The 18264-nt window shown below is 51.4% G+C and overlaps 1 protein-coding gene across 1 annotated transcript in view; it reads left to right on the forward strand.

Annotated features, from left to right (window-relative positions):
• The window catches only part of RPTOR (regulatory associated protein of MTOR complex 1), a 303099-nt gene that overhangs the window by 173549 nt on the left and 111286 nt on the right, over positions 1–18264 (forward strand). Inside the window, exons 8-9 of the mRNA XM_084751163.1 lie at positions 13368–13468; positions 13936–14080. Coding sequence (XP_084607289.1) covers positions 13368–13468; positions 13936–14080 — 246 coding nt within the window. The remainder of the gene's footprint in view (positions 1–13367; positions 13469–13935; positions 14081–18264) is intronic.

Here is an 18264-nt window from a genome sequence, read left to right on the forward strand (position 1 = left end):
CCTGAATGCCACATGAACTCCTTCCGTTCTCTTCACAGTGGCCCCAGCACGCTGGCCTTTGTCATTAGAACAAAGGCCTGCACGCCCAGCACAGGGCACATCAGTCTCTCTCTGTGGCACTAACTTCATTTCTGCCCAGCCCAGGGTTTTGGTCATTTGAGGCAGAGGGCAGTGTGTCTGCAGGCAGTGTTTCCCCATTGAGTGCAGCTGCCAGGCAGAGCACAACAGGCCGCAGTGAGGACAGGTTGTGCCTCACCTGGAGCCCTTGACCCACCTTTCTGGTGGCAGTTTCCGTTTAAGAGTAGAGTCCTGAGCGTAGCTGTTGTGTGGGAAGTCGCCTGTCATTGTGATCACACAGCTGTAAAAGCTAGTCTCCCCTCAGCTCATGCCAGGCCATCTGTGCTTTTGTGTGTACACGGTGCTGTCACCTCCAGGCCACCTGCAGTGACCACACACTCACACTTTCTGATGGTCTTGTTCCTCCCTGAGCCTCAGCGCTCCCGTCTGCAGGTGAAAACAGTTCTGTCTTGTTTGAAGATGCCGTAGTTTCCCATTTGTTTTCATGATTGTAGATCAACATTATCCAGAGAGTCAGTAAGATAGCTGGAGTTAACTATGGGTTGATGAACTCTTGACAGGTGTATGGTCTCCTGCAACCACTGCTACCACAAGGTCTGCAGTGTTCTCACCTCACCCCCCCCCCCCCACTAACCGCCCTGACTCCCAGCCCGGGCCGTCTTGGGTCTGCCTCCCTGTATGCTGGAGCCGCGGTCTGCAGTGTTCTTACCTCCCCCCACTCCCCACTAACCGCCCTGACCCCCAGCCCGGGCCGTCTTGGGTCTGCCTCCCCGTATGCTGGAGCTGCTTTTCCAGAATTTCATGGCGTAGAGCTGTGGCGTGTCTGGGTTCTTTAACTAGTGTAGCCTCACAGATCCCCCAGGCTCGGTGTGCTGCTGCGTTTCTTAACTGCAAGTCACATCCTGATCTGTCGGCTTGCTTCACCTGCTGGTGGTGGCTTGGTTGTTATGCTGTACAGTCAGCCATCTGTGGTCAGGTGTGGAAATAGTGTGCAAATGCCAGGGTGGGGACCGGCTGGCCATGTCGTAGGTGTGCATTTAGTGCTAGAGGAGAAGTTGCCTAGCGTTTTTCATCATGGTGGGCCATCCTTGCAGGCTTGTGAATGTGCTGCCATTCTGGGTCTGTGTCCACTCTTGGGGTCAGCGCTTACAGAGGGCACATGTGCGGTGTCGTGGTTTGAACTTTAACTGACTGTGTGTGCTGGGACACCTTCATGGATCGCTGGTGTGTACTCAAGTCTTGTGTTTCTCTTCTTCAAGAGCCCTTATGTATTTTGGATGTCAGTAGTCAGAGCTGTGTCTGTAGCTTGTGTTTTGGTCTTCAAAGCAATCCTTCAAAGGAAAGCTGCTGTATTAATGGCCTGGGTGCAGGCAAAAGCAGGTCTGGTGAGACACAGCCCCGATGGGACACAAGTCAGGCCAGCACTGAGCTTACTGTGAGGGTTGGGCTTCAGTGGCTCCCCAAGACACAGCCATAGATGACAGAAGTCCAAAAGCTTGCCGCAGCCTTCAAGGAGGTGGGCGGGTTTTTGAGGGTGAACACGGTACATTTGGTTTGCTGAGGCTGGAGGTACCAGGGCCTTGATCTACATGTAATAAAACAGCCCTGTCCTAAGAAGGGGAGAGCAGTGCTTAGTCGCCCTGTGGGTGGGGGAAGAACTCCAGGTACAACCAGCGACCATTGGTAGAAAGCCAAGACACCAAGACATCTCAGGAGCACATGGTGGCTATCCCCAGGAGTCCCCAGGTGCTTGTTGAATGGGTTTCTTATCAGGAAAGGGTTGGGCTTGTCATCTCCCTGAGAGCTATGTGACTCTCCATAGAGGATCAGGCCGAGAGGGAGGCTACCCAGAAACACCAGACTTCAGCCTTAATAGCAGGACCCACAGCTATTATTACAGCAACAGCACGGACAAAGGCTGCACGTGCCCCTGGCCATGTGGCACCTTGGACAGGTGATCTATGGAGACGAAACGCCACCCCACCCTGTTAGTCTGTGTCTGACCTTCTATCTGTACTCCTATGTTGGCCAATATAACCCTCTTATAAGGCTTGTTTTTTCAAATGGTTTTAGCTAGTGAAGCTCCAAGTATTTCATAAAAATTTTAGCATTTTAGAATCCATTCTGGTTTAAACCTGCTGTAATTTGGACTGGGGAGTCGTTGTTCTGATATACAGTTGTCCTGCCCACGGACACAGTGTACTTTTCTGTTGTGTGGTGTTTGTTTTGAAACAGTGCCTCTCTTCATGTCCCTGCCTGTCCTACAATTCATTCTGTAGACCGGGCTGGCCTTAAACTCACATAGATCCACCTGCCTCTGCCTCCCAAGTGCTGGGATTAAAGGCGTGCGCCACCATGCTCAGCAGTATGCCTCTTTTTAATTTTAAAAACTAACCTCGAGCATACTTTGTAGCTTGTTCTCCTCTTTCTGTTGGGCATTCTCTCCTGTCAAGCACTGCTAACTACCCTGCCTTCTGCTGTCCCAGCCTTATTTACTTAAGTATTTGTGGCCTGGGTGTGCTACTTTGTGGGTTCTTCTTCCTTCCATCCTTCTCCACCCCTTTCCTTCACCCTTTCAACCCCCTAACACTAGGTAAGAGAGGAAAGGAAAGAGATCCCTGAATCAAGTCAGGGTAGGAAAGGGGCGACATTATTATTGGACCTCTTCCTGCTGGCTAGCTGCGCCGGGCTCCGTGGGGGCGAGTCTGCCCTTCGCCATCAGGACACCTAATTTCTTCTTGTCGTTATTTCTTCTTTGCGCACGGCTACTTAGCAAACCGCCAGCAACAACCACCAACCACTGACCCGCCCCACCTCCCGGGCCCTAGCCTTATGTTCCCTCTGCAGAGTTCCCAGAATTCCGAACATCATGTCATAGCAGAAACTGTATGCAGCCGGCAGAACCACGCCTCTGCTAGAGCAGGAGACAAGTTATAGTCAGCTGCTGTGAAGCAGCCCCATAGTCCCACACCTGGGATTAAAACAAAAACATATTCTTATAATATTTCTGCGTTTTTTAAAGAAACCAAAATTCCACAATTGTCACTAGAGGTGCTCGCTGTGCTTCGTAGTGCTCTCCTAGTAATGATGCCATCTTCCTGCATCCGTCATGTGAGGGCTACTTTTGTCCTGGTGCTTTGCTGTTGGTGCTTGTTTCTATTTTATTTGGGGGTGCTGGGGCTCCCCTTCCACCAGCCATCCAACCCTGGGTATGAGAATGAATGTTAGTGGGGAGACAGGGTGCAGACCGCTTCACTTCGCCCGCTGTCCAGGGTCAGTTGGGTTCTTTTGGAGTAGTACCAATCTCTGTCAGTAGCAAACACAGCAGGCAGTCTCCTTCGAGCCACCATGTTGAAGCATTTCTCTCTGTCCACCACACTGGTCTATAGTCTTTCCAGACTGCCACACACTTCATGCCACCACAGCATGCCCCTCTCTCTCTCTCTCTCTCTCTCTCTCTCTCTCTCAGCTCCCCTGTGTATCTTCCTCAGATCCGAGACCACGCCCCTCTCAGTCCACAGGAGGCAGGCTGTGCCAGCTGGCAAGGACCACGCCCCATACAAGACAGTTATCAGATGTGGACAAACTAAAACCCCACGTTTGGGATTAAAACAAAAACATATTTAGCTGGGCGTGGTAGTGCACGCCTTTAATCCCAGCACTCAGGAGGCAGAGACAGGCAGACTGCTGTGAGTTCAAGGCCAGCCTGGTCTACAAGGTGAGTCCGGGAGAGCCAGGGCTACACAGAGAAACCCTGTCTCAAAAACTCCCAAAAAGAACAACAACAAAAACACACAAGCAAAGACATATTTATGTACATAGCTGAGTTTACAAAGAAACCAAAATGTCCATTGCACCACCACCATGCTTGTTTTGTGACTGAGTGATTGTATTTTGGGAGAGGAGGAGGTGTCTCTCTGACCTATACTAAATGTGGTCTTCCCTTGTATATTTTCTTTCACTGTTTTAAGGTTTCTCCTCTTGACTTTTGACAATTTTACCCTGGTGTGTGCATGTGGGCATTTTTGTAGGCATCCTCTTCTATGCCTCTAGCGCTCCCTGGCCTGGTTGCTGTGGGCTGAGTTAGTCGAAGCCCTGCAACCCCATACGCTGGTACTTGCAGGATAATTAGGTTTTAAATGAGTTCTTTAGAGTGAGACCTTTGTGAAGAGGCAGGTGGGACGGACTGGGGAGCTGCTGTCTCCGTGTATGTGTGTGTGTGTGTGTGTGTGTGTGTGTCTGTCTGTCTGTCTGTCTGTCTGTCTGTGTCTGTGTGTGTGTGTGTGTGTGTCTATCTGTCTGTCTGTCTGTCTGTGTCTGTGTCTGTGTGTCTGTGTCTGTGTGTTACAGCTGAAAGCTAACTGCCAGGTCCCCGTGGCACATGCATAGCCTTTTTGCTTACTCTCCAAGAAGAATAATTTGAATCATCAGCTATCGTCAACCATTAGGGAAATGGGAGCCATAACCCCCAAGGCCTGTGCACTGTTCGTGGCCTGACTCAATGGAGCACCGTGGGAACAGCTTCTGAGTGTCTGTGTGTTTAGCAGGGAGGGGCAGTGCCAGTACAGCCTTGGGATCACACTCCTGAGACTGTCCATAGGTCACAGTGTAGGCCACAGGTTCATGACCACTTGGTACGTATGAAGAGGTGCAGTGCGTGCATGTGTCTGAGATGTTCGGGTGATGTAAAACATGATTGGGTGGTGGGAAGGGACAGCAAGGCATGTGGTTTGTGGTCTGATTTGGCTTAGGAGAGTGTTAACTTACGAAAAGTATTTGTAAGTCTCATAAATACCCACTGTCCAGCAGATTAGCTCCAGGCCTCAGCACTCTGCCCCATAGCCTGTAGTCATTAGGAGGAAGTGTGTGTGCGGCCCGTGTCCAGCTTCAGTGCAGCTCTTGACGGGGCCCTGTGTGCATCTCAGGACTGAGGGTCCAGCCGTTATGCGCTGACCCTGCTTTTCAGAATTGTTTTCAAAGACAATTGCTGCATTCACCTCCTGTGGCCTTTGTCAGCATTTCCAAAAAATGAGTCATTTTTAGTAAGAGAATCCACAATGTTCTCCACACAGTCATGCTAGCCATGGTCATTTGAAAAGTAAAGATATGCCGTACCCTAATAGACTTAATCCACTTACATATTTGCAAAAGAAACTTCCTTTCTTAGAAACTGGCTCTTTTATGGGAGAAAAATGGGTTTTTTTGTTTGTTTGGTTTGTTGTTGTGGTGGTGGTGGTTATGTAAAGACTATGTTTTTAGCGGCTATATCACGAAACACAGATAAGCAAAAAGGATTTTTAAGAACAGCCATAATCTCTGCCCTGCCAAGATACTCATTGTTAGTGCTGAGGTGTAGATCTGTCAGGCTGCTTTCTGTGTCTGCGGCTGTTAGTGCTGAGGTGTAGATCTGTCAGGCTGTTTTCTGTGTCTGCGGCTGTTAGTGCTGAGGTGTAGATCTGTCAGGCTGCTTTCTGTGTCTGTGGCTGTTAGTGCTGAGGTGTAGATCTGTCAGGCTGTGTCTGCGACTGTTAGTGCTGAGGTGTAGATCTGTCAGGCTGTGTCTGCGACTGTTAATGCTGAGGTGTAGATCTGTCAGGCTGTTTTCTGTGTCTGTGGCTGTTAGTGCTGAGGTGTAGATCTGTCAGGCTGTTTTCTGTGTCTGCGGCTGTTAGTGCTGAGGTGTAGATCTGTCAGGCTGCTTTCTGTGTCTGTGGCTGTTAGTGCTGAGGTGTAGATCTGTCAGGCTGTGTCTGCGACTGTTAGTGCTGAGGTGTAGATCTGTCAGGCTGTGTCTGCGACTGTTAGTGCTGAGGTGTAGATCTGTCAGGCTGTTTTCTGTGTCTGTGGCTGTTAGTGCTGAGGTGTAGATCTGTCAAGCTATTTTCTATGTCTCTGGGCATTTGAGACAAGGATGCCTCATGCCCTTCCACAGTGTCTCAGTGTGTTACAGATTGTTTGCTGCTGTGCATACCGAGACAGCCAAACAGATGTGCCCCAGTGTTTCTAGTGGATTTGAGGTGGTGTGATTGCACCATTTTATGACCGCCTTCCTCTGTCCTTAGCTTGTGTGAACACGCGTGGTCTAGTGTGATGGTGCATTCTTCCTGGGAGCGGGCGGCTTGTGCTGCACCTTTATGCACACAGATCACTGGGATCATTCAGTAGTGACCCTGGCATTGACAACCAGGCACACATGGCCAGACGAGCATGGTGCATTTGTGCCAAGCATGGGGCTAGCCTGCGCAGTGTTGTTAAGGCACAGAGACACCAGCAACTTTCTGTGGGACAACACAGAGGTCAGCAGGCCCTGGAAGACAGAGGAGGTGCTAGGAGAAGGTATTTGGAGAGGTTACAGACTGGAGCTGCCCTTAAATCACAAAGTCAGGAGGGCATTCTGGTCAGGCCTGAGTGTCCAGGGATCCCTGTGGGTGATAATGTGATGGTGAAATGAGAAAGTGCAGGTGGGGAATGTAGGAGTTAGCGCCCACAGTGGTTGCTTGTCTGTGGTCATTTCTGTTGCTGGGATAAAATACACTGACTGAAGCAACAGAGGGAAGAAAGGGTTTATTTTATGTCTCAATTACAAATTGCAGCTCCTCATAGCAGGGAAGTCAAGGCAGCAGGCACTGGAAGCAGCTAGTCACATCCAGTCAAGAGCAGAGAGAGCACGTGCATATCGACGCTAAGCTCACCCTCTCCTTTATACAGACAGGCTGGGATCCAAATTCAGGGAATGGCACCACCCACTTTCAGGAGAGACAGTTCCCCCCCCACACACACACACACACACAAACTTGTCCACAGGCCAACCTGAGCTAGACAGTCAAGTCCTCACTACAGCTCGGTGAGTGGTTGTGCGGCAGGTTGACAGTTGCAGTTGATTATCACAGGTGGTCCCAGGAAGCAAGTAGGAAGCTGGGATCTCTTGTGCTTGCACTTGGTCTCTGCAGCGCCCCCTCTTGGGATGTCCAGCATCTCGTTCTTCCAGCTTGCTCAGCAGGAGAGTGCGGAGACAGACGCCAGGACACAGCGTAGGAGAGTTCCTTCCCTGACTGCTTCCCTGTCCCAGCCACTGGGCGCTGCCAACCCTAACCCTGAGTCTTGAGTCTTAGGCATGAGCGGGAGCTGCCTCTGCTTTCAAGAAGGCCCATGACTCAGGTGTGTGGGCTGCTGAGATTATGCAGTGTGCTAGCACTCTGCCAAAAACTATAAGGAGATTGATCCATATCGAGGAAAGAAAGTCATTGCCTATAGGAATTTATTATCTAGTTACACAGAAAATTAGCATAGAGGAGCGGTGGTGAATAATAAAAAGAACACAAGCAAGGGCTTCGAGGAATGCCCAAGCCGTTCAGAGCTGGATGTGTGGCAGAGATCTGCAGGCTTAAACAGAAGCTTCACTGAGCCGTCATGTCAGGGCATCTTGTGCCACACAGGATAGATGGCGCTGCTCCTACAGTGAGTGGGAACCGGCCCCAGAGGACCCAGGCACGCTAACCAAGAAGGAACATGGATAGCATAAGCAAACAAATGGAGGCCAACTCTGGTGCTTCCGGCACTGTGATGTGACGTCAGGCTTCAGAGGAAGAGTGGATGGAGACTGGCAACAGACTGTATGAGCTCAGCCATCACCATGGTCAGTTATTGATAGTTTTGAGGCCTTCAGGGAATTTTCTGTTTGAGTGCATAGACAGGTCTTTATTCTGCCCTTCAGAGGCCAGGCTGTTCCCCTGGGGAGCGTGACCAGGCAGAGTTGGGCAATTCTTGGCCCACTCTTCTCCAGCCACAGGGAAAGTCCCTGCAGAAAAGACATTAGAGACATCTACAGCATTCTCAGCTGCTAGTGTGAATTAGAGGGCCCTGCACGGGGACAGCCTTCCCTGCAGGTAGAAGCAGATTCTTACAGGAGATTCGAGCTGCATTCACTAGGCCTGGGGACAGTGCTGCTGCCAAGCCCCTGCTGAACTCAAGTTGTAAAGAAAAATAAGAATACGACAGGCCTGTGAGAGGCAGGGGTTCAGTGATCTGCACCAGTTGGTAGTCCAGTGTTAAGTGTGTTCAGAACTTTGTGGGGTCAGGGTGGCATTCCCAGATTCAGCCAGAATCTCAGACAGCAGGGCAAGAAAGGGGTGCTGTGGTTTGGTTTTCCAGGGGCAGACGGGCCAGTGGTGAGGGCTACAACCAGAGATCAGTGACATAGTCAGAGTCAGGAGCAGCAGGGGAACTTGTTTTGCTGTTGACTGAACTGTGGTTTTTCTAGAAGGAGGAGGAGCACTGTGGCAGCACAGGGGAGCTCTCATGTTGTGAGGTCTTGGCTGGTCTTTTTTTCCCCTAAGACCAGAAAGACTTGGGCTCATCAGCTTGCTGTGAGTCTTACCTCCTACAGCCCAGGTCCGCTTACTCTTGGTCCTTAGGACCTTGTGAGGCAGATGGTGGGCCAGGCTATGTCCAGTTGTTAACCACTTCTCCCCAAGGTCAAGGACACCCTTGCCTCCAGTCCCAGCCTAAGTGAGAGTGTAGAGAATACCTTTCTGGGAGGTGGCTTGTGCAGCAGCACACATGGCAGCAGACCCAGTCAGTGGCCAGGTGACGCTAGCTGTGAAGCTTGGTATTGAAGAAAAGCAAACCTCAGTGAGGGCAGACAGCTGGCCCAGCACCACAGGGGAGTTTGGGCCGAGCCCACCCCTGACTTCCGCCCTGCTCATCCTCACAGTCACTCACCACTTGGTACAGCCCTGTCATGGCCCAGGCCCAGTCTGAGCGTGCTCTTCCCACAGTGAGTATCAGGGCCCAGGAGACTGTAGAGTTCTACTAGAGGCTGACTTGGTGCAGCCCGTATGTGAGGAATAGGCAGGAAAGGCTCATGCCAGTGAGGCAGGTTGGCAGGACCATCATAGGAATGAACCCACAGGGCCAGAAGAGACCAAAGGAGGCAGAAGTCATCCAGACATCCAGATGTTGGAAACATACTTAGAACTGTCTCCTCGCTGAGGGTTGGATGATCTGTCTGTCAGCTAGGAGGAGAAGGATGGCTCAGGAATAGAGGAGTGGACAGTCTTGCTGAGTGCAGAGGTCGTGATGGGGCGCAGCAGGGTGAGGAGAGAGTGGCCCAAGAGGGAAGTGTCAGATGGCCATTCCAGAACTACCCCACGCTGAGGTCATCGCACAGATGGCAGTGAAGACACGCAGAAGCGGTCACTGGATGGCAGCAGGTGGTCAGCAGTGAGTGATAGCCTGGGTGCTGAAGTCAGGGAAGATGAGTCCTGGCAGGACACCAAGCTGCAGGGGAGCACAGTGTCTGTGGGAAGATGGGAACGAGATGGGAATAAGCCCTTGTGCCGGCAGCAACAGCGGGAGGGAGAGCTGAGGAGGCGGCTTGCCCCTGCCAAGGAGGTATGTGGCTGCCACTGCATATGCTGTGCAAGTGTGACCCGGTTATTTTAGTCCCGTGTCGCACATAAGGTTAGTGTTCGTGACTCAGAGCCGAGACACAGGATGCAGAAGTTGCCCAGCCACAGCACAGCTGGGACTAGAGTTTGGCTTCTCATCTTTCAATCCTGTGATCACTTTCCACATAAAGTTTGTCCTTGGTTAGCACCGAGGAGTTAAATTTTAAAAGAGCCCCTGTGCTTGTTAATGGACTTTGTGGGGGCCTAGAGATGCTTCCCCAGTGGGGTGTGCTCTCAGCCTGGACAATCTAGCTCCCCGGTCCCTCTGGGTCCTGCTGCAGCCTATGACCTTCAGATGGGCTCCCAGCTTCTCTGTCAGGCAGAGACCACAGCTCCAAAGGACAAGGAGTGGGCTCACCTCCACCTTTGTCATCCCAAGGACCTGTCTGCAAACGCGCCACAGCCACATCATTGCTCAGTCAGTCAGCATGCGAGGTTTTCACATCTATCTGCAATAGTTGGGCAGATGCCTTGGCTATGTTTTCATGGTGGTCTCAGGGAAGATAGGGGGTTTTCAGGATGCTGTGGGATTCTAGTCCTGATTGTCACACATGAGAGGGCTCTTTTGTTTTCATGTAACTGAGTAACCCAGACAGCACAGGCTCTGCTCTCCGTGGCTGTTCAGTGGCTGAGGCTAGGATAGGGATTATTGCTAGCTGCTTCTTAGTGCCTAGAACAGTCTCTGCTCACATCCCAGAGCCTGCACCTTCGAGGTACATGGGTTCTTACTAGTAACTGTCCGCTTAAGAAATAGACCATGGTCAGACCGTCTCGTTGGTTCATGTAGGCCCTGCACATCTCCCAAGAACTCTGTTCACTGCACTAGACAGCAGCCCCAGGGCGCTGTCTCCTTAGGGCTAGTACCACTCGAGGCTGAAGAGAACCGAGCAAAGACATGGGAGTCTCGGCTGTTCCCTGTGGTTCACGTGGGGTGGGGTCTCACATACTCGCTTCAGAGAGTAGGCAGGGCCGTCCCACTGCGCAGGGAGGCTCTTCCTGTTGTCCTTCTGCATGTGTGCTGTGTAATCTTGGCTGTGCCGTGTTGACTCACTCCTTTGCTTATTATGAAGCACACACTGCCCTAGTGAAGTGTCCACAAATAACCACTGAGCAGCCAGGAGCCATTTCTCTGTGGTAGTTCTGCAACTCACTCAGTCACATTGCTTGTTCTGGTCACATGCTCTACTTCTGGCTCGTCACAGTTTTAATAAAACCACACTCTGCCTTAGTACATCCTGTGTTTGTGGATTAGAATTAACTGATAGGCCAGGTGTAGTGGCACGTGCCTTTAATCCCAGCACTCAGGCAAAGGAAGGTGGATCACTGGGAGTTCAAGGCCAGCCTGGTCTGGTCTACAAAGTGAATCCCAGGACAGCTAGGGTTACATGGTGAGACCCTGTCTCTAAGGGGGAAAAGACTTGGCAGATGGCCGGGAAGCTACCCACTGAGATAAAAGACGAGAGTGTATAGGGTCCCCGTGTGGATGCTACCTCCTTCCCTGCAGTCTGCCACAGTCTCTTCAAACCTTCTCTTCAGTGCTGTGACCCAGGGTGTTTAAGTGTATGCTTGTTGCTTAGCTGTGGGTCAGGAAATGACATAGCAGACCTCTTGTTGGAAGAAGTGTGCACACTGTGGACGCTTGGCAGTCACTTACCTTTGCTCATCTAAAGGTAGGCTCTCCTGGCACTGCCTGGGGCTGTGTGTAATCTGAAGGTCTGAGATTTCCTTGGAAGATAATGCTTTGCTACTGAGCTGGCTGATTTGGGAATGGATGGCACACCATTCATTCAGATTCGCCTGTCTGACCTTTGCTCCCAGCTTCTTCAAGGTACTGTGTGCTTTGAGGCCAACGGCTAGCCACAGTGGCAGTTCTAGGGTAGGGCTCCCTGCACCAGGAAGACCAGCCTGAGGCAAGAGGGTTTGTAAGTCCCATGGTATTAGTCCTACTGCAGGCTGAGCTCAGTGTAGACTGTCAGCAAACCAGCCACTCTGCCGGAGCGCTAGTAAAGAAGGCCTTGTCCTGTTGTGGTCCGAGGGGTTCTGTGTGTGTTGTCACATGGAGCGAGAACACAGCAATTTCTGACATCTCCTGGCACTGTCCTATGGGTTCTCCTTGGCTGAGGTAGCCACTTTTTCTCTATAGCAAATGGTTACCTAAGGGGACAGCGTCCAGTGGCCCTTAGTGAGCCACTTAGAGTAGTTGGGAGAGCCAGCCCATATTTGAAATTGGTGTTCGTAGAAGGCAATCAAGACACACTGGAGAAGATGCTGCTCGGCCTGCTGTCTCTCTGACACTCATCGAGCAACTGTGAGAGCTCAGATAAAGAGCCTTGCTGGGCAGTGCTTTTGCAGTCTCTTTGAAGGGATGCCCCACCCTCACGTAGCTCAGTGGGGAGAAGTCCAGGGAGAGTGGGCCCCTGCTTTCCCATGATTTCCTATACCCCCTGTCCTGTGTAAACAGCTGATGGCCGTGGGTCCAGTACCAGACACACCTCTCCAGGTAAGGAGAATCCTATGCTCAGAGTAAGGCAAGCCAGTCTGCAGCACCCCATGCTGAGTGCCCTCTGGACCTTCTTTCTCCTTAGTAGTAGACTACTTGGTGGCCCCCGTACATGGCCAGCACTGGGCTCTGTGGCAGCATTTCAAGCCTTGGAAATACACCTGACATGACTGTTGTCCATTGTCTGTGCCGCGCCCCACACAAACACACTTTCCTGCCCTATCATTAAGCCTCCTGAGTATAAGGAATGTTTTGTTTCTAACCCAGACGGTACGAGTGGCGGCTAAGAGCTCACTGGCTGTGCTGTAGCCGCTGCTCCTCTGCTCCTGAGTCTTTGTCTGAGTTGTTCTTCTTACTGACAGTACCATCAAGTGGGGACTATTATGGGAACTATTAATCTGCTCCACCTTATAAATAGCACATCACACTCTAGTCTCAACCAAATCACTGTGAACAGTTTCCTTCTGGGAGGAAGAAAGTTTCTAGTCAGTTATAATTAAACTTGCTACCTAGTGGGTAAAATTTAGCTTGCTGCAGAGCAGGAGGAAACTTGGCCAAACCTTAGGGCTTTGAACCGCTCTGGTCTCCAGTGGACACATGCTTGCCACAGGCATGGATGCTCTGCCTGTTGTGATGCAGAGTTCTGCTCCTGGGCTAGCACCCAGCACAGCCCAGCTTCACCTCCCTGTCCATAGTGGAAGTGTCCACCCCCTCCCCAAGCTCTGCCCTGAGTGTCTGCAGCCTTTGCCCTGCCCGGCTCTCCACACATGCATGCGTGTTGGCTTCTTTGCTGTCCTTTCCACTGGTTGCCACTCTTACTGGTAACAGGGCCTTTGTGGACCACTAGTCCCTGTGCGGGGCCTGTCTGCGTCCTCAGGACTGGTTGAGTGACTGCAGGGTAAGTAGACTGTACACACAGGGTAGAGTGTTCCTCCTCAGCACCTCTGCAGCAGGGAACCCAGACACGGTTGGGAGGGAAGACTGCGAATGGTGTGGATCCCTTGGCAGCACGAGATGTCTTTGAGCCTGGTTGGCTCGTGCTGCGTGTGTGGAGCTGTGCAGCTATGTGTTGCCAGCTGTGCTCAGTCCATACACACAAGGGCAACAGGGAAACTGTCAGCGTGCCTTCATGCAGAGGGCTGAGGGTGAGCCCCCGTGTGTCTAGTCTCCTTGAAGGGGACATGTGGAAACTGTGGGAATGTCAGGGACTCTAGGAGGCGCTCCTGGCCACAGCCCATTCTGTCTTTCCTTAAGCCTGAGGCTTTCCCTGTCTGTCACGTCTATTCCCTTGCCTGTTTTGGTAGCCATGGTGGCACTAATGCAGATGCCATCTTGTCTAGGATTCCAGGCCGGCTGAATGACCGGAGAACCCCCCTGGGTGAGCTGAACTGGATCTTCACAGCCATCACAGACACCATCGCCTGGAATGTGCTCCCTCGGGGTGAGACTCCATAATCAAACAGGATGAGTGGCTCCTCTGATGAGAGAGCGCACAGGGCCTGGAACTGGAAGAGGAGCACAGACCCCAAGGAGGGTTGGGTGTGGGCGTGTGGGTACCGGGACGGAGGCTCAGATGCTTACATCATGGCAGATAACAAGCTCCATGTCAGCCTTGTTCTCACCTCAGCAGGCCAGGGCTCGGCTTCCTGAATAAATGTTGGCCCTGCCCTTGTCTTTGAAACTACGATTCCTGCTATAAAAACATGTGTGTCGTTTGCTTATAGATTGGTTGGGATTTGGATATTTGTTCATATGTAGGCCAATATGTGCATGTATGTGTATCTACTACCAGTGTGTCAGTCTCAACTTGTCTGTAATAATTTTTGATAGGAGAAAGTTTGTGTGATTGGCTTCCAATGCTGGGCACAAATCACTGAAGATTCCTTGTTATTTTTTATCTGCCCTCAGATCTCTTCCAAAAGCTTTTCCGACAGGACCTGCTGGTGGCAAGTTTGTTTAGAAATTTTTTATTGGCGGAAAGAATCATGAGGTCGTACAACTGCACCCCAGTAAGCAGCCCACGACTCCCCCCAACATACATGCATGCCATGTGGTAAGTGTGTCCGTCTGACAGTTCTTACGTGCTTGAGTGCCTAGTTGTGTGCTTCCCTGCTCTGACATCATGGGCAGCTGGGAACCATAAAAGTACCCTGATCTGGGGAGATGTGGCAGCAGCCTGGAGACAGGAGGGGGCTCCGGCAGAAACAGCCTTGGGCCTCACATTCCCCAGCTGATTGGAGCCATAAAACCGTTAGGAGGTGGAACCTTGTTAAAAGAACTGGGTGACTGGAGACAGGCCTCAAGTTATAGGGGGGTTAGTTTGTTCATCCTCCTAGCCGGCTTCCCATGTCCTGTCCCTTGTCTGTTTTCTGAGCACGTAACCAGCTGACTTACGCTCCTGGTGCTGTGCCCACCAAGGTAGACTGCAGCCCTTACTAATTGAGAGTCATTTGTACTGAGAAAGAAACTCACCCAAATTTGTTAAGTGAATACAAGATTTCCCTCAAATCTAAAGCCACTATAATCTTTAATCACTGGTCATAATTTCCTCACTGTGGCCACAGCCTATGCTATAGTCATAACAGTAAAAATAGTACAGCGTGGGCTGGAGAAAGGGGTCAGCCAGCACCATGTGGTAGCCTGCAGCCGCCTGCAACTCCAGGTCCAAGAGATCCTAGAGCCTTCTCTAGGCTCATGTGTGGTGTACATACATACATACATACATACATACATACATACATACTTGATGTAGCTTTTTGTATTGTCAACTTTTCATTACTTTTTAAAAGATTCATGTATGTATTTTATGAATATGGATATTTTGTCTGTATGTATGTCTACACTCCAGAAGATGATAGATCTCACGCACGGGGCTATGGTTATAGCTAACTATAAGCTGCCATGTGAATACTAGGAATTGAACTCAGGACCTCTGGAAGAGTAGCCAATGCTCTTAACCACTGAGCCATCTCTCCAGCCCCTAAGATTTATTTTACTTTCATTTTGTTGAAACAAGGTTTCATTGTATAGCCTTGGCTGGCCAGAAACTAACCTTGTAGACCAGGCTGGCCTTGAACATACAAAGGTCTGCCTCCTGAGTGCTGGGATTAAAAATGAGCAACACCAGCCAGGCGTGGTGGTGCTTGCCTTGAATCCTAGCCCTTGGGAGGCAGAGGTAGGTGGATCACTGTGAGTTCAAGGCCAGCCTGGTCTACAAAGTGAGTCTAAGGCAGCCAAGGCTACACAGAGAAACCCTATCTCAAACACACACACACACACACACACACACACACACACACACACACACACACAGCGGCACCATGCTGGGATTAACTTTCTATCACATAACAGAATAGCCGACGCAGTAAGCTTGCAGGGAAGCACACTCTGCTAAGGGTCATGGCTTCAGATGTTTGTGTCCGTGGTCTTTTGGCTGCCTTGCCTTTGGATCTGTCTTGAGGTAGCACTTCCTGGTGGGAACACATGATGGAGCAAATGGTTCACTTGTAGCCAGCTGGAGAGAACAGAGGGAAGGGACAGGACGGTCATGGGGCCCAGGATCACCTTCCAGGGCTTGCCCCATTGCTCTGACTTCTTTCCTCTAGGCACCACCTTCTAAGTAGTGTCATGGGTCCTTTGTGGGACATTCTACGTGTAACTGGCAGGACTCTCCACACAAGTGGAAGTGGGTGGATTCCAAAATGAAATGACAAAAAGAAGTCTTTATTCACATTAGTAAGAGAGACCCTAAAGACCTTTGTACAATGTTGCAAAGTCGTGTATTTTAGTAGACACATAACAACTTTCACCCAGCACTAGAATCCGAGAGAAGCAGGAAGTTTGTAAACTCACTGCCTCTTAAATACTCAAAACTAAATATTCTTACCTATTGGAAAGAAGCCAAAATGTGTAGTGTCCGGCACTCACATGGACTATAAACAGCAACACTTAAAACACACATTCTATATCCTTTAAAGCGTGGAAATGGGCTGCTAGGAAGAAGCAGCCGTGCCAGAGTGCAGAGGGCGCACTCTGGAGGGAGGAGAGCGCGCGCTCTGAGAAGCCTGCATGGCGTGTGACTGGCTGCCTGGGGCGCAGATACAGCAAAAGCCTGAGAGGACGCATCCTCAGAGTGCCCCGCCTTCCTTACACCTCACAAGAAGGGAAAGGGGGGGCTGGGTGAGGGCTGGGTGCTCGCCAGGCAAGGCAGGAGACTGCAGTCCAGACTCGATGTAAGCGCTAAGTGGGTGTGGAGACTCACCTGTGGTTCCCGTCTGAAAGTGGAGGTGCCGGGCAATCCTCCAGAGACCTCTGAGTTTGATCGAGAGACATTGTTCCTGAGAATGATGTGGAAGAGTTCCCAGGAAGATCCCTGGCACCATCCCGGAGCTCCACTTTCACACTGAATGAGAGTGAGCACACTTGCACGCACTCACGCTCGGGGAGATGGGCGGAAGCAACGAGAGAGGACATGTGGGCCAGAATATTTGCAGCTCCCCACAGCACTTTTCTCAATGCTAGCCTCGACCCACCCCAAGGAAGGAACTTTCCAGGCAGGATGAGAGGCAAGGGTGGGCTCCTGCCCTCTGTGTGCCGTCAGTGGAGAAGGGACCCTGGGAATCCCCGCGTCTGCATACAGCTGGGCAAGGAAGCCTTTGTCTTCCGGGGCCCTGCCTCAGCACACTGGGCACTTCCGGGGCCCTGCCTCAGCACACTGGGCACTTCCGGTATCAGAACTTGTAGTCCTCACACTGTAAACTGTGGCCCTTCCAGTGCCTGTCTTAGCAAGTTCCTGTAGATCAGAAGGCGTGCCTCAGTTTCTCCCCTACGGTCATAGCATGTCAGCTTCTACATGTCTGTTCTAGAAAGCATCTTTTCTTCTGTCACAGTAATCATATCCAGTGCTGCTGCATGGAAAGAGCCCTGCAGCTCATGCCACAGCAGGGCCCCCTCCTAGGCTGAGGAGGAGACCTCAGCTCAAGGGAACAGAGAGGGAGTCAAGTCGGTACCTCCTTCCCCCAGTCCCCAGCATGACAGTTCTGACGATGAATGTTAAGATAGAGCTGGTGAGGAGAGACGTAGGGTCCTCGATCCAGCGAGTATGTGGGTCCCACCAGTGAGAGGCCTGGAGCAGCCTTCTCAGAGAGTAGAGCAGGGCGCACCTTCAGTGGCCAGCGCCTCGTTGTATGCATTAGAACTTTTTTCCTGATCCAGGCCACACTGTGAGCATAGGCCATTGACAGGACCATGAAGAAACCACTTAGACATGCAGCCTCGCTGTAAAAAGTAAAGTGTGGAGAATCCGTAGCAAACCAGGAAGTCAGGGACCTTGAACAAATGTGCTGAAACAAAGATTGGCACTGAAAGTGTTCTCTGTCAAAACCACCCAGGGCTTGTAGGCTCTGCTGATGGGCACATTGTTGTAAGAGGCTTGTAGGCTCTGCTGATGGGCACATTGTTGTAAGAGGCTTGTAGGCTCTGCTGACGGGCACATTGTTGTAAGAGGCTGTCTTTCCAGTCATCTCCACACATAGCTGGGGAGTCAGCAAAGAGCTGAGTGGGGCTTCCTGGCCTACAGTTGCACAGTGTTAGCATGGCTTGCTTGCTGAAAGCATCACGTAGCACTATATCCAAATTCGGGGGACAGGTCCTCAAGGCAGAGTCCTCCAGGCTCAAGTGCACGTCTTCCTAGGAGGCTCTACATGACCCTCCTGCAGCTCCTCCCCCCAGCAAAGACATGGAGGCTCCAGCCAGATGAGCGCATAGCCCCGTCTCCCAGCTGACCCTGTTTTATTGGTCAGGCTGTGGTGGTGGGAAGGGCCATTGGGGTTCCTATTCGACTTTGAATTGTAACGACTGTCTCGCAGGGTAAAGCATTCCCTCCTTGCGAGGGCTCCCAGCTGGAGGCTATGCTGTGGGTATAGTGGGCAGGGCCAAAGGAAGCAGCAGGGTCCTACAGAACAAGGGGCAGCACGCAGCTTAGCTTCCTGCTGAGGCCACCAGGGAGGAGTGTGTCAACCCAGACCCAGGGGACAGTGGCTTACACCCACTTTTCAGCCAGTTCAGCAGGTCTAAGAGGACAGGGACTCTGACTGACAAGGACTCAGAAAGGCTGGCGGCGGCTATTTTAAACAGTCCTCACCAGGCGCACATTGAGGATCGCCCCGCCTAGTACAGTGGGGTGAGGGGAGTCTGCCTCTCTGTCTGTCTCTCATATTGTTATATAAAATATGCTAA

This window comes from Acomys minous (assembly GCF_964271855.1).
Source record: "Acomys minous genome assembly, chromosome: 12".
In the NCBI taxonomy this organism is placed as follows: Eukaryota; Metazoa; Chordata; class Mammalia; order Rodentia; family Muridae; genus Acomys; species Acomys minous.